Source organism: Salmo salar, chromosome ssa20, assembly GCF_905237065.1.
Source record: "Salmo salar chromosome ssa20, Ssal_v3.1, whole genome shotgun sequence".
NCBI classification, from domain to species: Eukaryota; Metazoa; Chordata; class Actinopteri; order Salmoniformes; family Salmonidae; genus Salmo; species Salmo salar.
The window spans coordinates 63,128,014-63,154,181 of NC_059461.1; the positions used below are offsets into that span (position 1 = coordinate 63,128,014).

Here is a 26,168-nt window from a genome sequence, read left to right on the forward strand (position 1 = left end):
CGTGTGGTAGCAGAGAGAACAGTCTATGACTAGGGTGGCTGGAGTCTTTGACAATTTTCAGGTCCTTCCTCTGACACAGCCTGGTATAGAGGTCCTGGATGGCAGGAAGCTTGGCTCCAGTGATGTACTGGGCCATTCGCACTACCCTTGCTGTCGGAGGCCGAGCAGTTGCCATACCAGACAGTGATGCAACGAGTCAGGATGCTCTTGATGGTGCAGCTGTAGAACATTTTGAGGATCTGAGGACCCATGCCAAATCTTTTCAGTCTCTGAGGGGGAATAGGTTTTGTGGTGCCCGCTTCACGACTGTCATGGTGTGCTTGGACCATGTTCCTTTGTTGGTGATGTGGACACCAAGGAACTTGAAGCTCTCAACCTGCTCCACTGCAGCCCTGTCGATGAGAATGGGGGCGTGCTCGGTCCTCTTTTTCCTGTAGACCACAGTCGGTGATCTGGCCTACCACTGTTGTGTCATTGGCAAATTTAATGATGGTGTTGGAGTCGTGCCTGGCCGTGCAGTCATGAGTGAGCAGGGAGTACAGGAGGGGGCTGAGCAAAAACCCCTGAGGGGCCCCTGTGTTGAGGATCAGCGTGGCGGATGTGTTGTTACCTACCCTTACCACCGGGGGGCGGTCCGTCAGGAAGTCCAGGATCCAGTTGCAGAGGGAGGTGTTTAGTCCCAGGGTCCTTAGCTTATTGATGAGCTTTGAGGGCACTATGGTGTTGAACGCTGAGCTGTAGTCAATTAATAGCATTCTCACATTGGTGTTCCTTCTGTCCAGGTGGGAAAGGGCAGTGTGGAGTGCAATAGAGACTGCATCATCTGTGGATCTGTTGGGGCGGTATGCAAATTGGAGTGGGTCTAGGGTTTCTGGGATGATGGTGTTGATGTGAGCCATGACCAGCCTTTCAAAGCACTTCATGGCTACAGACGTGAGTGCTATGGGTCAGTAGTCATTTAGGCAGGTTACCTTAGTGTTCTTGGTCACAGGTACTATGGTGGATGGTGGTCTGCTTGAAACATCTTGGTATTACAGACTCCGACAGGGAGAGTTTGAAAATGTCAGTAAAGACACTTGCTAGTTGGTCAGCGCATGCTCACAGTACACGTCCTGGTAATCCGTCTGGCCCTGCGGCCTTGTGAATGTTGACTTGTCTAAAGGTCATACTCACATCGGCTGCGGAGAGCATGGTCACACTGTCTTCCGGTACAGCTGGTGCTCTCATGCATGTTTCAGTGTTATTTGCCTCGAAGCGAGCATAGAAGTAGTTTAGCTTGTCCGGTAGGCTCGTGTCACTGGGCAGCTCTCGGCTGTGCTTTCCTTTGTAGTCTGTAATGGTTTGCAGGCCTTACCACATCTGACGAGCGTCAGAGCCATTGTAGTAAGACTCAATCTTAGTTCTGTATTGACGCTTTGCCTATTTGATGGTTTGTCGGAGGGCATAGCAAGATTTCTTATAAGCTTCAGGGTTAGAGTCCCGCTCCTTGAAAGCGGCAGCTCTAGCCTTTAGCTCAGTGCGGATGCTGCCTGTAATCCATGGTTCCTGGTTGGGGAATGTACGTACGGGCACTGTGGGGACGACGTCATTGATGCACTTATTGATGAAGCCAATGACAGATGTGGTGTACTCCTCAATGCCATTGGAGGAATCTCGGAACATATTCCAGTCTGTGCTAGCAAAACAGTCCTGTAGCTTAGCATCTGCTTCATCTGACCACTTTTTTATTGATGTAGTTACTGGTGCTTCAGGAGGATATAATTATGGTCAGATTTGCCAAATGGAGGGCGAGGGAGAGCTTTGTATGCATCTCTGTGTGTGGAGTATAGGTGGTCCAGAGTTCTTTTCCCTCTGTTTGCACTTTTAACATGTTGATAGAAATTAGGTAAAACAGATTTAAGTTTCCCTGCATTAAAATTCCCAGCTGCCTCTGTGTGATCGTTTTCTTGTTTGCTTATTGCGGAATACAGCTCATTCAATGCTATCTTGGTGCCAGCCTCTGACTGTGGTGGTATGTAAACAGCTACAAAGAATATAGATGAGAACTCTCTTGGTAGGTAATGTGGTCTGCAGCTTATCATGAGAAACTCTACCTCAGGCGAGCAATGGCTTGAGACTTCCTTAGATATCGTGCACCAGCTGTTGTTTACAAAAATACATAGACCGCCAGCTGTATGTTGATATTGTCGTCGTTCAGCCACGGCACTGTGAAGCATAAGATGTTACAGTTTTTAATGTCTTGTTGGTAGTTTAATCTTCTCAATAACTCGGCCATTTTATTGTCCAAATGTTGCATGTTTGCGAGCAGAATTGGGGGGAGTGGAGGTTTATTCAATCGCTGCCTACTCCTCAGAAGGCAGCCCACCCTCCGGCCTCTCTTTCTCCGCCTCCTCTTCACGCAGATCACTGAGGTTGGGTCTGTTCCGGAGGGAGCCGTATATCCTCCGCCTCGGGCTCGTCAGAGTTGTGAAAGATGAAATAGGATTCTGCTAGTCCGTGGTGAGTAATCGCAGTCCTGATGTCTAGAAGTTATTTTCGGTCATAAGAGACGGTAGCGGCAACATTATGTACAAAAATAGTAAAAAAATAAGTTACGAACAAAAAAAACACAATAGTTTGGGGGCACGTAAAACGTCTGCCTTCTGATCTGGCGCCATTTCTCCTAACCCGTACAATGCTGGGCCAATTGTGCGCTGCCTCATGGGTCTCCCAGTCACGGCCAGCTGTGACACAGACTGGGATCGAACCTGGGTCTGTAGTGATGCCTCAAGCACTGCGATGCACTGATGCATCACTTAGACTGATGCGCCATACGAGAGGCCCCCGCAAATTGATTTTAACAAACAATTGGTCCCCCAAAAAATGCGTCCCTCCGTTGAATTTGAAAATCCTGATGTGGCCCTCAAGCCAAAAAGTTTGCCCACCCGTTATATATTAACAACCACCCTAAGAATACTTGTCTATGAAAAGCAGATTCTTTTGTAGGAATCTTATCGTTTTTTTTATCTTACAGTTACAAAGTAACATAAAATTAAAGCCACCAAAACAGGAGAAAATATAATAAGGGATGAATTTCCAAATTGAAGTTGGAATCTTTAAGAAATGTTCAGCCCAATTTATCTTAAAAGTACTATTCAAAAATTGAGACCACCATATTCATATGTGTTCATAACGACAGATTTCCTAATATAATGTGTAAGATTTTTCCAGATGAAGTTGAAAAGCATCTTTACCTATTTTGTTGCTAAGATGTAGGGACTGGAGTATGTCTGGAGACACCTTCAGCTTTAGAAAGCAATACTCGACCTTTCAGGGATAAATCCCTCTGCAACCAATGGTTCAACTTCTTTAGTTTTTTTTTTCAACAATAGGTATGAAATTTAATGAGCATCTTTCCTGTTGATCCTTAGATATGGTAATCCCAAAGTATGTTACTTAACTGGAATATTGCATATAGAGGGTATCACAGAGTCTTTAAGAGCAAACAATTCACACTTATTAAGGTTTAGGCAAAGACCAGATGCTTTGGGAAAAAATATTTATCACATCGACTGCTCTAGGAATCTGGTCAGCATCTTTCAAAATGATGGTGTCGTCATCTGCAAGCTGACATGATAATATCTCTGTCAGCAATAGAGATCCATTTTTATATAGCTGGATTTAACAAAACTTGTAAGAAGTTGGGTTGCTAGCAGGAAGAGGTAAGGCGAAATTCATTCCTTCCTCCTTTGCCCTTTGCCCTGCAAGTGTATATTCGTCAGACGTCATGAAACGTCATCAGAAGTGTCCACTTAATTTGAGGGCTGAGCGGATAGGGTGTCTTTTAAGTGTTTGGACTGCAACCTATAGGCTACTCTTCCAGTTAGGCCAATTGCATATGAATCTGATTTAGTCAGTTATTGGACAATAATAAACAATTTTCTAATTTGGATGAAGATGTTAAACTAGCACATTTTTATTGGAGTGGTCAGTAATTGATTTTGAAGCAATTGTTGCACCGCGCTGCGTTGGACGCGCAGGTTTAAGGTGCAATGGATTCCCTGGGGACCAGCCTACTTTCACTTGCATCATACTGGAGAGACCGGCTTGTCAAACCACAGGTTCATTCGCACATAGGCTGTGGTAAAGCATACACCGGGGCTTAGGCAACCGCTAAATAGTTATTGAAATGAAACTGAATGACTGAGTTGACAAATATGCCACAATAAATATCAAATAGTATTATTAGGCTATTTCCATAAAATCAGGAGTTATGGATCGACTTGGTAAATGGAGTTTGAAACCGATGAAGATGGAAGTGGAATTGGAGGATGATTTTTATTTGGATTATGATGCGTTAGAAATATCTGATTATCAAGACCCCAATGAACTTTTAGCTGCTTTGAAACAAAAGGAGAAAGACGTCATTTTGGCGGCCCAGCTGGGAAATGCATTGCTTTTGGAAAATCGTCAGTTGAAGGACCAGAGCGACAAACTTCATGAACAGTATGCAGACAAACTTGAGGTAAGAGAGAAGTGTCAAAAGAAACCTCTTGTGTTGTACGATATGATGAAGTTTGTGAATGTGTCATATGCGCGCGTGTTCCCATCTTCATATAAATGAGAACATGATTCACAAGCGCATCCAATTTGGATCTTGAGAAGTAGGCCAACGCAATGAGTCAATTTGTAAACCATTGTTCAAGATTCTTTCGAAAGAGTTTAGAATTTTTATTTATTTAGGGTAGGCTTTTGTCATTTTCTTTATATTTCTGTGCTGACTAAGCAACAACAAATGTGTGAAAATTAATAACTGAGAGAATTATAACATTATAGTTAAGTAGGTTACTGGATTCTACTCTGGCATGTTGATAATCATTCCAGACAGAGCAAGTCACAGTATCAACCAATGTTTTGACTATGTTAACAGCCATTGATATACGGTGCATTTAGCTGCACCTGCAATTATATCTGCAAACCGTGTGCACGACCAATACTATTTTATTTTATTTGCTGTGTTGACATATCAAACAAGGGAAATAACAACAAACAAGTCTTTACATCATGCAAGTCTTTATAATACAATATACTGTATAAATAGTACATTATAAAGCAGCACAATTTCACCCAAAATACCATACTTCAGGTTCACCTTTGATAAGATATCATAGGTGCATGGATGGATCTAGTATTCTTAGGGGGCTACTGCCATATGATCATGATCTAAGGAGGCTAGCTCTTCTCTCTTCAAAGGAGATGTCATAAGAATGTACTGAGTCTGAGCTTCCTCGGAAAACAAAGACCAATTTTATTACACACAATGCACTCTTTCTCTGCTCTCTGAAAAGCTCTTTTGTGTTTTTGTGATAAGCCTGAGTTCCACGAACCCGCTCCCCTCCCTTTCCCTCGCAGGTTTGCCAATTAATATGGACATCTCATTAGAACAGCACAGAGATGTATTCAGGAAATTGCACCCACCATGTGAGGAAAAGTATATAGACAGTGCCTTCAGAAAACATTCACACCCTTGACTTTTCCACATTTTGTTGCATTAGCGCCTGAATTTATAATAGTTAACATAATGAATTGCAGGGACTCACTATGTGTGCAATAATAGTGTTTCATTAATAGTGTTTAATGATTTTTTAATGACTACAGTGAGGGGAAAAAAGTATTTGATCCCCTGCTGATTTTGTACGTTTTCCCACTGACAAAGAAATGATAAGTCTATAATTTTAATGGTAGGTTTATTTGAACAGTGAGAGAGAGAATAACAACCAAAAAAATCCCGAAAAATGCATGTCGAAAATGTTATAAAATGATTTGCATTTTAATGAGGGAAATAAGTATTTGACCCCTCTGCAAAACATGACTTAGTACTTGGTCGCAAAACCCTTGTTGGCAATCAGAGGTCAGACGTTTCTTGTAGTTGGCCACCAGGTTTGCACACATCTCAGGAGGGATTTTGTCCCACTCCTCTTTGCAGATCTTCTCCAAGTCATTAAGGTTTCGAGGTTGACGTTTGTCAACTCGAACCTTCAGCTCCCTCCACAGATTTTCTATGGGATTAAGGTCTGGAGACTGGCTAGGCCACTCCAGGACCTTAATGTGCTTCTTCTTGAGCCACTCCTTTGTTGCCTTGGCCGTGTGTTTTGGGTCATTGTCATGCTGGAATACCCATCCACGACCCATTTTCAATGCCCTGGCTTAGGGAAGAAGGTTCTCACCCAAGGTTTTACGGTACATGGCCCCGTCCATCGTCCCTTTGATGCGGTGAAGTTGTCCTGTCCCCTTAGCAGAAAAACATCCCCAAAGCATGTTTCCACCTCCATGTTTGACGGTGGGGATGGTGTTCTTGGGGTCATAGGCAGCATTCCTCCTCCTCCAAACACGGCAAGTTGAGTTGATGCCAAAGAGCTCCATTTTGGTCTCATCTGACCACAACACTTCACCCAGTTGTCCTCTGAATCATTCAGATGTTCATTGGCAAACTTCAGACGGGCATGTAAATGTGCTTTCTTGAGCAGGGGGACCTTGCGGGCGCTGCAGGATTTCAGTCCTTCGCGGCGTAGTGTGCCTTGAGATCATTGACAAGATCCTCCCATGTAGTTCTGGGCTGATTCCTCACCGTTCTCATGATCATTGCAACTCCACGAGGTGAGATCTTGCATGGAGCCCCAGGCCGAGGGATATTGACATTTCTTTTGTGTTTCTTCCATTTGCGAATAATCGCACCAACTGTTGTTACCTTCTCACCAAGCTGCTTGGCGATGGTCTTGTAGCCCATTCCAGCCTTGTGTAGGTCTACAATCTTGTCCCTGACATCCTTGGAGAGCTCTTTGGTCTTGGCCATGGTGGAGAGTTTGGAATCTGATTGATTGATTGATTGCTTCTGTGGACAGGTAACAAATTGAGATTAGCAGCACTCCCTTTAAGAGTGTGCTCCTAATCTCAGCTCGTTACCTGTATAAAAGACACCTGGGAGCCAGAAATCTTTCTGATTGAGAGGGGGTCAAATACTTATTTCCCTCATTAAAATGCAAATCAATTTATAACATTTTTGACATGTGTTTTTCTGGATTTTGTTATTCTGTCTCTCACTGTTCAAAAAAACCTACCATTAAAATTATAGACTGATCATTTCTTTGTCAGTGGGCAAACGTACAAAATCAGCAGGGCATCAAATACTTTTTTCCCTCACTGTACCTCATCTCTGTATCCCACACATACAATTATCTGTAATGTCCCTCAGTCGAGCAGTGAATTTCAAACATAAAGTCTACCACAAGGACCAGGGAGGTTTTCCAATGCCTCGCAAAGAAGGGCACCTATTGGTAGATGGGGGGAAAAAAGCAGACATTGAATATCCCTTTGAGCATGGTGAAGTTGTTAATTACATTTTGGATGGTGTATCAATACACCCAGTCACTACAAATATACAGGCCTCCTTCCTAACTCAGTTGTTGGAGAGGAAGGATTTCACCATAAGGCCAATGGTGACTTTAAAACAGTTACAGAGTTTAATGGCTCTGATAGGAGAAAACTGAGGATCAACAACATTGTAATTACTCCACAATACTAACCTAATTGACAGAGTGAACAGAAGAAAGCCTGTACAGAATAAAAATATGTCATGTGATCGGGTCTTTCTCACAGGCTACAAGTAAAGGCGCATGTCCTTATCCAATTCCGAGGTGCATATTGAAGATATTGGAAGAACTGTCCACATTTACTTTTCGTCAGCCAACAAGATGAGTAGGCCTAACGAACAGCAAAAGCACTAGCCTATGTCAATCTACTATCCCCATAGTACAAAGGTCGACCTATTCTATTCTGTGCAATAAATAAATATTTGAAAAGCAAATTGTTTGTCCATTTAAAATAACATCAAATTGATCAGAAATACAGTGTAGACATTGTTAATGTTGTAAATGACTTGTAGCTGGAAACGGAAGATTTTCTAATGGAATAACTACATAGGCATACAGACGCTCATTATCAGCAACCATCACTCCTGTGTTCCAATGGCACGTTGTGTTAGCTAATCCAAGTTTATCATTTTAAAAGGCTAATTGATCATTAGATAACCCAATTATGTTAGCACAGCTGAAAACAGTTCTTCTGATTAAAGAAGCAATAAAACTGGCCTCTTTTAGACTAGTTGTGTATCGGGAGCATCAGCATTTGTGGGTTTGATTACAGGCTCAAAATGGCCAGAAACAAAGAACTTTCTTCTGAAACTTGTCAGTCTATTCTTGTTCTGAGAAATGAAGGCTATTCCATGCGAGAAATTGCCAAGAAACTGAAGATCGCGTACAACGCTGTGTACTACTCCCTTCACAGAACAGCGCAAACTGGCTCTAACCAGAATAGAAAGAGGAGTGGGAGGCCCCAGTGCACAACTGAGCAAGAGGACAAGTACATTAGAGTATCTAGTTTGAGAAACAGACGCCTCCCAAGCCCTCAACTGGCAGCTTCATTAAATGGTACCCGCAAAACACCAGTCTCAACGTCAACAGTGAAGAGACGACTCTGGGATGCTGGCCTTCTAAGCAGAGCTCTTCTGTCCAGTATCTGTGTTCTTTTTCCCATCTTAATCTTTTCTTTTTATTGGCCAGTCTGAGATATGGCTTTTTCTTTGCAACTCTGCCGAGAAGGCCAGCATCCCAGAGTCGCCTCTTCACTGTTGACGTTGAGACTGGTGTTTTGCCGGTACTGTTTAATGAAGCTGTCGTCCCTTTATGCCATAGTTTGTATATCTCAATTGTCAGTAGAACCCACGTTTGTTTAAGCAAGTTAGCCATATCAGCTATGTTTTTTTTTAAAGGCGGTGGATGAGGCTGAATGAACTGTTTCTCTGCCAGACAAGGCTCTGCTGATAGCCAGGTGCAACAGTGGTAAGGTATTAGGACTGCTCTTGGGACAGCTTTATGTAGGCCCTAACAGTTTGTGGTCACCGTTTGTCATCGATGTAGTGCAGTTAATGCATTGCTTAGTGTTGTGTTGTGTAGTGGCTTTGCTGGCATGCATCTAAAAACATTTGGGGGGAGTTTGCCCCACCAAGGTTTACAAGCTAAAATCGCCACTGTGTGAGGGTGTTTATTTTTAAGCTCTGAGGGATGGCACATGCAGCATCTGCAGTTCGTTTCCCTTTCACTCTCACAAGGTCTGAATATGTAGCAAAAACATTAAGCATAAGATGCCCAGTCTGTATCTGGAGAGGATTCACACACCCGTCTATAAGTATCCCTGGCTTGCTCAGTGTAGAATATTGGCCACAAAAAGAAGAGCCATATAAGTATGTTAGACCATTACTCTCGTCTTTAGGAATATTTCCCCAAGTCAGCATTGAAATTAACTGGCCATCATGAAGTAATGTAGTTGCGGTTATCACCCAGTCTCTCAGATTTACTGTTTCTCTTACTGCTACGCTGTATGGAATTGCATAAGCTTCCCAGAGAGGGCTGTAGCTCTTCAGCATGTAGAGCCAATAAGTGTCTGTAGCAGCCAGGGATGAATTCACATTAGGAGACAGATGTTTCAGAGACAGTTTTACTGCTTACTGTGTGGATGGATAGATTTAATGTAGGGCTGTCTAGGCCTCGGAGGTGCAAGAACATGGATATTGATATAAGCCAGTTGCCAAGCCATTTTATTGGTGTACTATTATGAAATAATGATAGTTTCTATTACCTTACATGAAGTATAATACAGGCTTGTGGTTATGTCATAGTCTAATCTACCATGTCTGGACTTTGATGCTGTGTGCTCTATAGAGTTTATAGATACAATAAAAAGATAGCAGGGGTGTACTAGACTGGCAGACTGGTGAAATACCAAGTATGCATCACCTAGCTTCAATAAGTACACAGTAATACCACAGTAACAGCTACTGCACAAATACTCTTAGATTTTCAAATGTATTCATTTCATGGATTAAAATGATCGAGCAGTGGTATCAGTCTCCTAATCACAGACCAAAGAGACCCCCATTGGCACGCATTCATTGTGCCCATCTGTTATGTGTTGCCCACAGGAGCTGGAGCAGGGCAGGCACGAACTGCAGGTGAAGCTGGAGGGGTGCCAGTCTGGGTGGGTGAGCCAGGTTGGGGACCTGGAGAAAGATGTGAGGGATCTGAGTGGCCAGGTGGACAGGCTGACCCAGGCCCTGACCGATGCAGACAGGGACAGGACCAGGGCCCAGGAAGAACACGCAGAACACACCCAGTGCCTCAGAGAACAGCTCAGCACAGTGAGTACATACCACCCCTTCACACCTGGGCCATGTTCATTAAGCACCAAACGGAAGAAAACAGGACTGAAACTAAATTTATTTAATTCACTAGCAATAAGCCCGGCAAGGAAGGCTAATGTTTTGACGCTAGCCTTTTTAGGAATGCTGTACATAAGAATTTTTATTTTGACCATATAAAGTGACACACAAAAATATTTCTCTATTAAGACAGAAGTAAAGAAAAGCTAGCCATTGTAACCTAACCACTCAAGCTATGCCTGGGGTTAGAGCCAACATCAGTTAAGGTGGGGTGTTACCCAATCTACCTACTGAAAATAAATGTAATGTACAAAGACCAACGCTGTATAAAGCAAGGCCACAGATATTAGGTAATACATAATAATAGTAGCTAGTAAGTAATACACAGACAGTACATATAAGCATTAATATGTAGATAAAAAAAACGAGATTAACCAGAGATTAAGAGAACCCACCTCAGCAGTTCAGGATCAGTTCGGGATCAGTTCAGGATCAGGTGATGGGTCAGGTTCTTATTACATTAATAAGTCATTAAGGTACTTTGCCTAAAGGCAAAACATCCAGCTGGGAGGCTATAGGAATGGATGCCAACATTTTGTAAAGTAGAATATGGAGTAGGAACTGAAATAATTTGTTTCAAGACTCAATAAGTCTTCAGAGTAGGGAGACATCAGTGGAAGGTTGAAAAATACTCATATCTGAAATTGGTCTTTGAATTGTATCAATCATCGCTGGAATAAGTCGGTGAGTTAATTATATACTGAGCCATGTGGCTATGACATGTAGAAAACCCCTAGACCACGTGATGGGAAAACCACAGCTGTCATTGTCTGTACTCAGTTTGCAGTCATGTCCATGCTTCAATGTGACTCATGTTTACTTTATTATAACTATATCCACAATGATACTTAATATTAACACTACAACACCTGTTTGTAATGGTGAGGTCCTGGGTTATCCCTATAAATGCTGTACCTAAGACTGTAAGCTTGCCGTTGCGATTAAAAAGGTATTTTATAGTCTCTTATCAGTTTTGTAGGTACAGTTGAGCTTGTTGGCTAAAGTAACAGTCTCTTGTGTACTAGGCTAGCAACCTTGAGTGGGCCGCTAGACTAGTGCTCTGCAAACTTACAACAAGGGTGTTGTTTTGTATTGCCGAATGTTATGATCGTGACATAAACCTACAGTTAATGAAACACATGGCTAACCACCTGGCTGTAGTAAGCATGGAAGTTGAGTATCTAACTCCAGTCCAGTGCACAGACATAAGGCAATGGAAAAAAGCACAACCTCCTTTTGACTCCTCAGTGGTCTTCAGTTCAGATAGAGGAACCATAAATGTCACTCCACCCTGTGTAGAGGAAATCTCTTCTATTTATCACTCACAGTCCCTCAAAACGGGCAGGAAAAGGTCTATTTACAGGAGCTATCTCTCAATCTGAGTTCTGGAGGAGGAGGAGGAAGTGGTGAGAAGTGGGTTCTTTCTGCTGGCTGACTTCCACCGTGGGTGACTCTGAGTTCTCTGGAAATGTAAACGTAAAAGAACAGCTAGAAAGTAGTACTTCAGACGCTGTTCTTGTGGAGAGGAAAGGTTTGAAGAGTGTTTCTCTCGGTCTGGTCGCTGACATCTTCTTACCGGACGCGGTAGTGAACGGTGGTGGTGGTACCCCTCTCTCCAGGTGTGCAGCACTGCCTGGCATGGTGAGTGTGTGTGAGAGCGAGAGAGTGGGGGGGGGTTATATAACGATACAATCAGTGTACCTGAAAAGAGATATCAATACAGTCTGTGTACAGCAGTGTCTGGGTGGGACTGTATGTTTGGTTGAAGTGGTTCTATAGTACCAGGGTCTGATGGGCCTAACTGTAGTGTGTGAGCTTAGCCAGAGCATGACAGTATTCTGGGGGAGAGAGGTTACCAGACAGTCAGCCTGGGAGTGTGAGCGCTCCTATATATCACCTTGACCTATGGTCACACAGCCAGGAAAACGGATATCCATTTCAGCTAATACATACACTATATATACAAAAGTATGTGGACACTCCTTCAAATTAGTGGATTCGGCTATTTCATCCACACCCGTTTCTGACAGGTGTATAAAATTGAGCACACAGCCATGCAATATCCATAGACAAACATTGGCAACAAAATGGCCTTACTGAAGAGCTCAGTGACTTTCAACATGGCACCATCATAGGGTGCCTACCTTTCTAACAAGTCGGTTCATCAAATTGAATCTGGGTTTGGCAGATGGCAGGAGAATGCTACCTGCCCCAACTGTAAAGTTTGGTGGAGGAGGAATAATGGCCTAGGGCTGTTTTTCATGGTTCGGGCATGGCCCCTTAGTTCCAGTGAAGGAATATTTTAACGCTACAGCATACAATGACATTCTAGACGATTCTGTGCTTCCAACTTTGTGGCAACAGTTCAGGGAAGGCCCTTTCCTGTTTCAGCATGACAATGCCCCCATACACAAAGCGAGGTCCGTACAGAAATGGTTTGTCGAGATCGGTGTGGAAGAACTTGATTGGCCTGCACAGAACCCTTACCTCAACTCCATTAAACACCGTTGAGATTAATTGGAACGTCGACTGCGGGTCAGGTCTAATTGCCCAACATCAGTGCCCAACCTCACTAATGCTCTTGTGGCTGAATGGAAGCAAGTTCCTGAAGCAATGTTCCAATATCTAGTGCAAAGCCTTCCCAGAAGAGTGGAAGGCAGACTAACTCCATATTAATGCCCATTTTTGGAATGAGAAGTAAGACAAGCAGGTGTCCACATACTTTTGTACATGTAGTGTATTTCTAGAGACCACTAGAAATGCTTACTGTTGCTGTTCACCTCGGTTGCGAAGGTAGTGTGAAAACTATGTTGCTCTTCGCCAGTCAGAGACTGGTTCGTTATCAGGTTTTGCTGTATCTATGAGTTGAGTGTGAGAGGAGTATTTTGACAATCTATGACTCTCTGGCAGTGTCATTGTTATTGTTTGATTCTCTATCCCATCAGCAGTTTTCAACTTGAACATGCAGATGATACAAAAGTATTGATGGATCTTGGCCTCACTGTTCCATAGAATGCCTAATCATTATTCCTCTGTGAACAATGCTTCACCCAGAGTCTAGCATTCACTTCTGTTAGTTGTAGTGTACTTCATACAGCTTTTCTGTGGAAGCTCAAGTCAAACACTTGCATTGAAATAACATGATGTAGACATATTTTTAGTGAAGGAATGTGTTACTCTAAAGGGAGAACAGTTACAGTTTCATATGCTGGAATTGAGAACAACTCTTAGTTGATTAAACGTGTAGCCTATCTCTCTGTTTGGTAGTAGCTTTTCAGAAATTACGTTATTGTCCAATCTAAGTTACAGGAAAAGGCCTCCAAGGAAGTCATTTATTTTTCCAACATAAGGAAAGAAACCAGTGCACATGTCTCAAACAAGGAAGTGAAAAAGATTGCTTTTGATCACTGGTGTGATGAATCATGCCATTCTACAGGTGGAAAATACATTCGACCACTAAGGGTTTAGCTAAGGTTTTCAACTTTAGATTTAGACACCAACCAACATGATGATTTCCATGGTGATGACACCTGTTATATCCCTCACTCCTGATTTTATGTTTATGTAGAATTAGACATCCTTGTTTGACCTTTGACTCAGACAGCGTCACACCACTTAGAGAGGGAAGCGCTAGGAAGATCCATCATTAGAGAAGATGTAAATCTATCACTATTTCCATTGAGGGGGTTCATCACATGATGTTTGTGCTACTGCTATCTATGACCCCTCCCATCCCAGGGGAATGTTATACTCTGTCCCACCACTCTGAGAAGACCCTTGGGTTCTACTACTGCTGTAGGAGTCAGCTGCTATGTGCATCACAGTTTAGTCTTGGAGCTCCGGGGGGGGTTGTTGTATTTGACTTTGTGTCCCTACCAAGTGGAGTGTCTCTCTGTGAATTCCTAATGGTCCGCTCGCTCCATTTTCCATAGTCGGACCAAGATAAGCCATGGACGGGACTCTGGGGCAGATTGACGCAAACGTGCATCTTTGCCACTCCCCCTACCGTGTGTGGCTACATGCCCTCTGTTTTTGTTTCTGTCTGTCAATGCTCATTCAACTACCCCACAGTAACATCCCCAATGTTCTGTGCCTAACGTGGCATGGGGATGTCACTGCCAAGACCAAGATTCCCCAGTTGCTCAGTCTGCTATGGCCCTTTCATCCTGTATTGTGTGTGCGTCTGTGTGTGTGATGGGAGCTGACATGGGCCCACCATACTGCTGAGTCAGGGGGACCAGGGGTGTGTGTGTTTGGGGGTAGGGGTTAGGGGGCCAAAGAACTGGCACAGTGCCAATACATTCCTGTCTCTCACTTTTGTATTTGGAAATGTTTTTGTTTTATTCCAATGAGCTATACATTGGAACCTTTTTAGTAAGGGGAAAAATAATCCTCAAAAGTTTCGGAATATTCTTAGAAAAAAGGGATCCGAAAGGGTTCTTCGGCTGTCCCCATAGGCAAACCCTTTTTTGGTTTCAGTTAGAGCTCTTTTGGATTCCTGTAGAACCCTCTGTGTAAAGGGTTCTACCTGGAACCAAAAAGGTTCCTTCAAAGGGTTATCCAATGGGGACAGCCAAAGACCCTAACCGTAACCCTTTTAGGTTCTAGATAACACTTTTTTCCCCCTTAGAGTTTAGGCATATGTCAATAATTGCTTACTGTGCCATCTTGTAGTTAATGGAACAACGGTCCCACAGAGAGAAGATTTGAGTTGTTTTGTTATGATGAAAACATAAGCACATGTGCTGGAGGCAAGAACCATTCCTCTGACTGTAGTATGTGATCTTAGTTTTCTATTTACAGCATAGCTCACAGCAACCAATAATACAGATTCACTTATTTAATATCTATGATTTTATATTACACTTCCTCATATATCTATTTTAGATACTTATCTCTGGATCTAATATCTAGTAACTTAGTCTCAGGTATTTTCGTCTCCTGAACCTGGTGCCTTTTTCTCTGGTCTGCCCTGTTTCTCTGTATGTACATCTAATACCTCTCTCCTGTCTTTGGTGTCTGTCTGTGTTGCGGTCTAGACGATGGAGGTGGAGAGGGCGATGACCAGTGAGCTGCAGACCCTGAAACAGGAGCTTCAACAGAAAGGCCACCACAACAGACCACAGGAGGAGGAGCTGCTTAGTGCCATGAGGGAGCAGGTAGGCTATGCACACACACACACAGTTTTGTATTGCTATCCTTGTGGGGACCAAAGAATTTATTCCCATCCAAAATCCTATTTTCTCTAACCCCTTAACCCTAACCTTAACTCTTAACCTAATCTTAACCCTAAGCCTAACCTTAACCCCAAACCCTAAAACTATACCTAACCCTAACTCCTAACCCTAACCTTAATTCTAATCCTATTTGTAAACCAAACCCTTAAACATAATCCATAAGCCTAAAATAGCGTTTCTCCTCTTGGCGACTGGCAACATGTTTTACTAACCTTGTAAGGACTGATACCCACAAGGATTGTTAAACAAACACACAGAAACACACACACACACACTTTATCTCACTCCCTGTGTGTGTCCAGGTGGTGCGTCTGTCCCAGAAGGAGCAGGCTCTAGAGGAGCAGCTGGAGAGTGTGTGTCAGGAGAACGCAGACCTACGCGACAGACTGGCCTCCCTACACACACGCTTAGCTCTACAGGACCAACACAACCAGCAGCAGAGCCAACAGGTAAACATACACATTTTTTAGTTTTGTTATCTTTCTCCTTGTTTACTCATTAATATCACGTCAATAGTGCAAAGTTGCTTAAGTGACCCTGGGATACACTGTGGTATTTGGGGTTTAATAGCAGCGTAATTTCCACTCGCTTTTTTAGCCCATAGATATTGTTGTATTTTGTTGTCACTCAAATATCACATGAATACGCATAAGAGATATGAAAATGTATAGAATTGCAAGAAAATTTGCTTTAAAACTGCAACAATTTCTTTGCACCCCATGACAAAATAAACTTTAAACCTGCAAAATTCTCTCCACTGACAAAAGGGGTGTGAACAGTTTGTGTCATGAACAGTGCTTTTGCCCATAGAAAGAGACGTGGTGCATGCGTGCGGAATAAAACGTTTGGGAACCCCTGATCTATGGAAGGTTTTGCTTTAAAATGGACTCATCCCTCCCATTGTCACATGTCATTTCAACTTGTAAGGCTGGATTCCACACATGTGCCGTAGTGGAGTTTCTGCACCAGGCTGGAATCTGGCATGTTAGGATTTCACAGTGGTTGAATGGCAGTTTCCATTTTTTACATAGCTTTTCCAATAGCACTGTATGTTGATATAGTGCACATATTGTGTAATATATGATTTATGGATGACATTGGCATGTTATGTATACTTGTGTGTCTCTAGAGCTAGATCTGCTTTTCAATAGTCAAACTGAGGGGGTCTGAATCTCATATGTTTGCATAATGTGGTTGATTTTAGATGACGTTGACCAGACCTTATGTATCTCTCTTTGTGTGCGTTTCCCTCTGTTTTTTTGTGTGTGTGTGTGTGTGTGTGTGCCCGTGCCCCTCTTTCTGTGTGTAGCTGGCGGAAGCATGGCAGGAGGCTGCGGCGGCGAGGGGGCGTTCCCAGCAGCTTCAGGTCCAGGTGGAGGAGCTGCAGGAGGAGGTCTACCTGCAGGACAGGAGTAACCATGGAAACACATCCCTACTGTCTGAGCTGGAGACCAGTCTAGACACCATGGGCCTGGGCCATGACAGAGAACAGGTAACACTATAGAAATTAGAAGACATGGGACCTGGGACATAAGAGACAAGGAACCCAGGACAAAGGCATGGGTTAGCACACTTATCCTGGGTTAATACCGTTGGTACATACATAGTCTTAGTACACACATCATGGTCAGAGTTAGTGGCCAAGATTGTTATGATCTCTATCTTTATACTCTTAGAAAAAAAGGTGCTATCTAGAACCTAAAAGAGTTCTTCAGAAATAAGAGACAAAAGGTTAGCACACATATCCTGGGTTAATACCCTTGGTACATTCATAGTCTTAGTACATACAGTACCAGTCAAATGTTTGAACACACCTACTCATTCCAGGGTTTTTCTTTATTTTTACTATTTTCTACATTGCAGAATAATAGTGAAGACATCAAAACTATTAAATAACACATATGGCATCATGTAGTAACAAAAAAAGTGTTAAACAAATCAAAATATATTTTATATTTGAGATGCTTCAAAGTAGCCACCCTTTGCCTTGGTGACAGCTTTGCACACTCTTGGCATTCGCTTCATGAGGTGATCACCTGGAATGCATTTCAATTAACAGGTGTGCTTTGTTAAAAGTTAATTTGTGTAATTTCTTTCCTTCTTAATGCGTTTGAGCCAATCACTTGTGTTGTGACAAGGTAAAGGTGATATACAGAAGATAGCCCTATTTGGTAAAAGTCCAAGTCCATATTATGGCAAAAACAGCACAAATAAGCAAAGAGAAATGACAGTCCATCATTACTTTAAGACATGAAGGTCAGTCAATCCAGAAAATGCTAAGAACGTTGAACGTTTCTTCAAGTGCAGTCGCAAAAACCATCAAGCGCTATGATGAACTGGCTCTCATGGGGACCGCCACAGGAAAGGAAGACCCAGAGTTACCTCTGCTGAAGAGGATAAGTTCATTAGAGTTAACTGCACCTCAGATTGCAGTCCAAATAAATGCTTCACAGAGTTTAAGTAGCAGACACATCTCAACATCAACTGTTCAGAGGAGACTGCGTGAATCAGGCCTTCACGGTCGAATTGCTGCAAAGAAACCACTACTAAAGGACACCAATAAGAAGAAGAGACTTGCTTGGGCCAAGAAACACGAGCAATGGACATTAGACTGGTGGAAATCTGTCCTTTGGTCTGATGAGTCCAAATTTGAGATTTTTGGTTCCAACCGCTGTGTCTTTGAGACGCAGAGTAGGTGAACGGATGATCTCCGCATGTGTGGTTCCCACCATGAAGCATGGAGGAGGTATAGGGGTGCTTTGCTGGTAACACTGTCAGTGATTTATTTAAAATTCAAGGCACACTTAACCAGCATGGCTACCACAGCATTCTGCAGCGATACACCATCCCATCTGGTTTGCACTTAGTGGGACTATCATTTGTTTGTTTTTCCAGGCTGTGTAAGGGCTATTTGACCAAGAAGGAGAGGGATGGAGTGCTGCATCAAATGACCTTGTCTCCCCAATCACCCGATCCTTAACCCAATTGAGATGGTTTGGGATGAGTTGGACCGCAGAGTGAAGGAAAATCAGCCAACAAGTGCTCAGCATATGTGGGAACTCCTTCAAGACGGTTGGAAAAGCATTCCGCATGAAGCTGGTTGAGAGAATGCCAAGAGTGTGCAAAGCTGTCATCAAGGCAAAGGGTGACTACTTTGAAGAATCTCAAATATAGTATATATTTGATTTGTTTAACACTTTTTTTTGGTTACTACGTGATTCCATGTGTTATTTCAGAGTTTTGATGTCTTCACTATTATTCTACAATGTAGAAAATAGTAAAAATAAAGAAAAACCCTTGAATGAATAGGTGTCCACACTTTTGACTGGTTCCAGGTAGAACACTTTTAGGTTCCATATAGAACCCTTTTTTCTAAGAGTATATACACAACCATGCAATCAAAGTCCACTACCTGTATGTAATAGAAATGTCCAGGTGAACAAAAAGGAGAGCAGTCTTTTCTGGTTTATTACAAGTTGCAACAGGGAGACAACACCCAGCACAGAAGCAGAGAAAATAACTGGCCTCTTGGAGACAGGCCCTTTTTTATATCCTAATCGCACAGCACCAAATGTTCTGTTAACATTAGCCTTGTAAGAAGTTAAAGCAAAAAGGCAGTGTCAGCTTCTACAGAATCACATAGTGTCCATAGAATGTCATCAATACAATAAAACCGTGAATAATCACTTAATCTGCCCTCCAGTCTGGCGTCAATCACTATCTACAGATATGAGAATAATCCATAACATTCAGCATCAAGTCTAGTGACATCAACCTGCACCTTGAGTGTCACAAATTGAACACTGGAAATGATGTGTAATACAGAAACTCCAAATATGTTAAACATGGTGCTTAAATATTCCCATGACACTGTAATGGAAGAATGATACATAGCAACAGAACGTTCTAGGTATGTTATTGGTGATGGTACCTCTAAAGGAACACTTCTTAACTTGTGTGTCCTGACTTCAAAGAGAAAGAAACAACAAGGGGAACATTATTTGCGATAGCTTTGCCATTAGCTACTGAGGTGTGAATGCATTATAGCTCCTACAATTTGTAGAAAACATCGTGATAATGAATGCTTGAAACCAAGCATAAAAGGTGAGAAAGAAAGAGACATATTTTGCTAAAAAAAACGGTGATCTTTGACTCTTAAAAGCTCTAGGGAAAGACTTAAGGTAGTGAGATGAGGTATATAACTCAATCATTGAGAGATATAAATAACGAACACAGCACACTACAAAGTTCATTCCTCTGATGTCATCTAGGCCTAGGAAGTGTCAAGTTCAAGAAAATGGGATCACCAACTTATTAATAACGTTAACCCATTTTTATTGTTATTTTACCTTTCCCCCTCAGTAATGAGCTTGACACTTTTGAAACCTGAGGAAACGAGTAGTCATAATGTAGACTGAGCATAATGCAGTGCCGCTGAGCTAGACATTCACACATTGTAGTGTTAAAATAACACAGAACTCATTGACCTAACACACCATAGTCGCACCATAGAGTTATTAGTGTTATTGTCTTTCCAATGAGTTCCAATGAGCACTGAGTTTTTTTACCACAGTGCTACTGCTTGTTATATGTGGCTGAATTTAGGCCGGTTTACATGTGTTCAAATGTTTGTGTTATAAACACTATCCAATACAATTTAATTTAATCTCATATCTCTCTCTCTCTCTCTCTCTCTCTCTGTTCTTTCTGTTCCCTCTCTCCAATAGATGACCCAGGAGGTTCTGTCTATCCTGGTGCTGCTGCGACCCCTGATCCAGGTAGTGAAGACTCCAGAGAGATCAGAGATTATAGGTCAGGAGGAAGGAGACCTGCAGGCCATGCTGCTCCAGTTACATGGTGTGGCTCAGAAACTGGCCAACCACACCCATATCCCTCAGGTGAGGAGTCATCCTGGAAACCAAGCCACCAACCAGGGAAAGCTAACTAACTCTAACAATAGGCCAGTGATGTGCAGACAGGGTCGGCAAGGTAGATTTTTTAATCAAATAAATAAAGCTGTTGTCAAAAGGTTTTCATGCTTAAAATCCCAAAATGTGCTAAAACTGCATTACAAGCTGTTGTCGATCTGTGCCTACCATCCCCATCTATTCAAATCCATTAATTTTTCCATGAGGCAGAGAGAACTTTACAATTTAAAAGCTTAAATTACAGTGCATTTATGGGGGGAAACAATAAGTGTTGAAAAATGTATAATTGGTGCAGTATTGGGTGGAAGGCTGCTACTACGACCTTAACAACCTAAACAATACCCTCATCAAACACGGAAAATCGGCATTGCACATCCAACACTAGATCACCCACAAAAAATTGGGGGACACACGAATCGATATGCCGTTAAATGAGCAGCAAAAACAACAAGTCACCATGCACAATGCTAAGGTAAAGGAAAACCGTGAGATTTTGAAGGACCTTACTGGGGGGGGAAATTGTTAGCATTTCAGGGAAGCCTTATGATGAGAGTACAAGCTAATGTAATTGTGGAAACTATATATAGTTATTGTAAACCTTTGTTGAAAAAGATGAAAGGTTAGCTACAGTGGGTATTATAGTATTCACCCCCCTTGGATTGTTTCACATTTTGCTGCATAACAAAGTGGGATTGAAATAGATTTCATTGTGATTTTCTTTTTTGTTGATCTCCACAAAATTATCCATATGGATGGATCAACAACATTGTAGTGACTCCACAATAATGACCTAAATGACAGCGTGAAAAGAAGAATACAAACGTACAGAATACAAATATTCAACAACAAAAAAAATGCATCCTGTATGTAACAAGGCACTAAAGTAATACTGAAGAACAAAAAACATGGCAAAGGAATACACTTTCTGGCCTAAATGCAAAGCCTTTATTAAATTCCCCCATAGAATGAATATACTGTATGCTCTGTTGGGAGAAAGAAAGAAAAAACAGTCTACCTTACCTGTAAGGTGCTATTGTGTTTGTGTCATACAATACCATGTACCGGTATAAGGACAGATGACTTTGGAGTTATGTCAGTGCTGTGGTTTTTGGTTTGGAACTCTGTTGAGGCGTTGTTGTTAGAAGCCTGTGGCGGGGATCTGGGAGAGGACAGGTTGGTAATGTTGAATGCTTCACAGTCTATTATTCCCACTGGGAAAACCACCTTCCCGGGAAAGTGCCTGTCAAAACAATGCAGTGTCTCCCCTAGTTTTAATGCCTATACTGGTCATAGAGAGAAAAAGGGAAACTAGACTGGTGAAGTCATGATGTTATCAGACAAAACAGGAATTTAACCAAAGGATGAAACGAGAAGCACTAACAGAAGATGAAAATGGACATCGCCTACTGGAGAACCGACCTGAATATTAGATGGACAACAGGTAAAGGAGCAAGGTCAACACTGATACATAGATAATAATAAGTCACCTCCCACCTTGTGTGCTGGGCTGAGCTGACTGTAAGAGGCCTCATTGTTCAGTTACCTGAGTCCTCAGTACAGTGTCCGGGTTCCCACATGAATTGCCGGCCCTGACAACAAAGGCTGGATTCATCCCCTAGGAGATAGAGACATTAACACAGAGATCAGGTGTCAGTCAGGCCTGCGTTCCATGGAGATTTAGATACAACAACAGGAGTTTCTGTGTTGCTGGCCTATCTGTGTGGGGCTTTAGGGGCTGGGGACTGGGCTGGAGAGAGAGTGAGAGGGGTTTTTCAGTACAGTGGTAGTCAGGTTACAGCTCTGAATTTCCCGTAAATACCATGAGCTACTGTTTTATAACACAACACCCACCGCTCCTGTGTGTTCACTCATAGAGTAGCAGGTCAATAGAACACCCCAGGCTAGAAACGATGCCCTCTAATGTAATTCTAACCTAATTTGACAGTGTACATACCTAAGCACCACAGACACTGAATACTCCGCTTTAGTCGTGATTACGTTGGCTCATCTTAGTGTGTGGGGTTTGTGTGCTACCTGGTGGTCATGTTGGTTATGAGTTCTTGATACAGCAGAAGTTGAACCCAATACATTGGCGTTGCTAATATTGGACTCAGACCATGGTTTCAGTTCACTATATTCTCTCTTGTCCTCTCCCCTCTTTTAGATCTCCCAGCTGCAGGAAGAGAATGCTAAGCTGAGGCTGAGGCTCGGAAACAGACAGGATGAAGAAGAGGTGACCCAACAGGCCATCAGAGACAGAGATGAAGCCATAGCTAAGTAAGTGGTTTTGCCTTTATCATTTAGTTATTTTCTACCTTTATCGTTTAATAATTTGCACTCTTTGTAATTTCCCTCAATGTTATTTTCAAACAGCATTTAGCATTCATAAAGTGACATGTTCCATTTATATATAGTTCATGCCATTTTATGTGTACTGTAAATGTAACATATGTTCCCGTGCTGGGTTGTCGTTGGAAGATTTCCATGGGCTTTCCACATTGGTTTGCTATGAATCTATGATAATGTCACTGTGACTTAACATGTGTTTGTCCCCCTATTTCATCGTGTCAGGAAGAACCTGATGGAGGCGGAGCTGGTGAGGAGTAAGAACGACATGATGTGTCTGAACAACCAGCTGCTGGAGGCTATCCAACGCAAGCTGGAGCTGTCTCAGGAACTAGAGGCCTGGCAGGTGGGTCTCAACGGTCTCTCTGTCTGTCTCTATCATTCCCCTTCTCTCTCTGTCTGTCTTTTGCTCTCTTTCTGTCTCTGTCTCACTTTATCTATCTCTCTTTCTCTCCCTTCCTCTGCTCCTCTTTCACACTCCAGTAACATATTAGGGCACTTTCATAAGCTCTGACTAAATATTAACATTGGTTTAATTAAGCCTATTCTCTTTAGGGCACCTCCAATAGTGAACATGTAATGTAATCCTTGGTCACAGAGTCAGAATTCTAGTATTACATAGAGACTGCTCTTTAGCTATAGTGTCCCGACTGGGGTTAGGGACACGGCAACCTTTAAACAGCCCTCTAAGTTTGGACTGAATGGATCTGAACAGATCGACAGGTGGCCAAGGCTAGAAGAATCTTTCTCCTACTCTAGTCTACTGCTGAGTCATGGTGCTAGTGCGAGGCCATCTGTTGGGTGACTACCTCCCTCTAGTGGTCATATGAAGACATGGCAACATTCTCTGTAACTGACCAGTTCAATAGAGATGATTTGAAACTTTCCTACAATTTCAACATCATGGTATTTGAACTGTAATTAAGCTCTTGAAGTGTATTTAAGCTCTTGTTATATCCAGCTCTTGCATTTAAAATGTATGTGAAATCTAATGAGGCTCATTATCAACAGCGGTGTAATGTTTTTATTTATTTTCTTCAGGATGACATTCAGATCATCATCAACCAGCAGCTGAGGACCCAGCAGCAGTCGGAGCAGGTCCAAAGAAAGCCTGCCTCCAACCCCATGTCCTTCTGGAGGAGACCCAACACAGCTTCCTCCACCAGGCCCCGCCGGCCCTCCTCCTCCCCTGCCTCCTGGACCTCTGAGGCTGGGCAAGAGAAGCCCCAGTCCCCCTGGAGAGACTGGCTCCGACCGGGCAAGGTGGCACAGCCTGGCAAATAGTGAGCTGGTATGTCTGTTGCCTCACCGTGGAGGACTGGCACATAGCAAAGAACTGTCTTGACCAGCTGCCCGTTGAAGAAGTCGAGTCGTCAAGGCAGGAACAAGCTGGTGGAACACTACTGAGTGGAACTATCTGTCTTGGTAGATAGAGTACCAAGTAGAACAGGACAGGCCGAACACTCAGTTATGTAGGAGACTTCAGTAGAGTATTAGAATTCAAGACCATGGTGTGTTGGAAACAAGGACCAGATAAGAGCCCTAATGGACAAAGAGCTATCAATAAGTAGATAGTAGTTTCCCCACTGTCACTGAGAAGAACCTAAGCACATAAAAAGCATGTTAGAGCGGTTAAAGATTAGCATGGTAACTACTAGCATGGCTAGGGAGTCACACACTATTATGGTGAGAGTCACGACAAGGAAAGATGGTTATAAGTTGTGCTTTATAATTATGTTTTTTATTGGGAAGTCGTTGATGCCTGAGATTGTAAATGTATGTGTGAATGTCAATGTTTGTAAGAATACTGACAGTATTTCCTCAGACTATTTATTTCATCCAACCTTTATTTAGGCAATGTACAGACAGACTGGAGGGAAATGAGTTGATAGATTGACTGGACTCTGATAATAAGACATGATGAAGTTAGTATTCACCTATAATCATGTTGTAAAGATTTAGCTATTTAGAAACACAGTAAGATGATATCAGATCTAAGTGGTATTCCATTCACTACAGTCTGTTCAAAAGATGTAACAATATTACATGTTGCCTGCTGTCTATGCAAAATGGTTTCCATTATGTATCCAGAGAAAACAGCCTTTAGTAGAAAATAACCAAATATACAATAGGTGCTAATAAATAAACCCATGATATACAGTATGTCATGGGTTCTCATGTGAAATATTATGTGAACTAGATACAATATGATTTATGTCCAAAATGCATTTCATGCATTGTATTCTTACCTTATGGGTCTTTTTGCCACATAACTGAAGGGGACATTTTGGGGGAAGGGTGCAATATAGATAAACTCTAACTAGGATGGCCATATAAGGTCATACTTATTTTGTTCACAGTGCCAGAACAATCTTTTATTTAATTTTTTGGAATCTGATGGACAGAATGCATGCAATATGTTGTCAACACATGAAGTAAGGTCTGTTCTGTTGTTTATTGACATTTGCTATTTGTTTATTTACATTTTGGTTTTAATTGGCAAAATCAGTATGTCCTCAGAGTATTTGATTTAGTGAAAAACAGAACAATGCTGATTGAATGACTGAAAACATCTAGTACTTGCAACTCTTATTACAGAATAAATAATGCAAATGTTTTGATTCATATTACTAATGGTTGTAATATATGAATTATCAAAGTGCATGCATGATGTGTATCATGATGTATGTAGTTTATGGATTCTAAATGTAGATGACATTTATGTATTAGTGAACACAATGTCCTTTACACTGAAAATAAAGTCATTTTTCATACTTGATATGCTATGGCCTTTCATTGATAGTTTGCTTGGACTGCATAAAATACTGTGTTGCCTACAACACTAGTTCTCAATCTTGGTCCTGGGGACCTGAAGGGCTGCACATTTTTGTTTGTCCTTGCACTACACAGCTGATTCAAATGATCAACTCATCATGAGGCTTTGATGATTTGAATCAGGTTCGTAGTGTATGGTCTACAGCTGTATCCTGTAGACCAGGAAAAATAACCACTGGCCTACAGGATACAGGTGGTTATCTACATTTACTCCATATAGAAGCAGGAATGCTGCGCAGAAGAAATATCAGCCCACGGAGAGAAGCACAAGATTGAACTTAACTCAACTTTCTAGAGCAGTGGTCACCAACCAGTCGATCTCTAAGGCATTCCTAGTCGATCGCCAAACATTTCTGTAAAAAACCCAACTAAACTCAGCAAAAAAAGAAACGTCCCTTTTTCAGGACCCTGTCTTTCAAAGATAATTTGTAAAAATCCAAATAACTTCACAGATCTTCATTGTGAAGGGTTTAAACACTGTTTCCCATGCTTGTTCAATGAACCATAAAC

At 42.2% G+C, this 26,168-nt stretch overlaps 1 protein-coding gene across 2 annotated transcripts; it reads left to right on the forward strand.

The window, feature by feature from the left end:
* The first annotated feature begins 3,810 nt into the window (after positions 1-3,810).
* Positions 3,811-25,602, forward strand: LOC106581055 (BICD family-like cargo adapter 1). Of its 2 annotated transcripts, XM_014162763.2 has the most exons (9): positions 3,811-4,504; positions 10,016-10,231; positions 15,352-15,471; positions 15,852-15,998; positions 16,859-17,041; positions 20,277-20,447; positions 22,642-22,754; positions 23,049-23,169; positions 23,865-25,602. In XM_014162763.2, the coding sequence occupies exons 1-9, from the start codon at positions 4,253-4,255 to the stop codon at positions 24,105-24,107; spliced, it is 1,566 nt and encodes a 521-aa protein (XP_014018238.1). In that variant the 5' UTR covers positions 3,811-4,252; the 3' UTR covers positions 24,108-25,602. The 2 variants fall into 2 exon arrangements, with proteins under 2 accessions (XP_014018238.1, XP_014018240.1); XM_014162765.2 differs by lacking the exons at positions 3,811-4,504; positions 10,016-10,231 and adding an exon at positions 11,352-11,953.
* Positions 25,603-26,168: the final 566 nt, after the last annotated feature.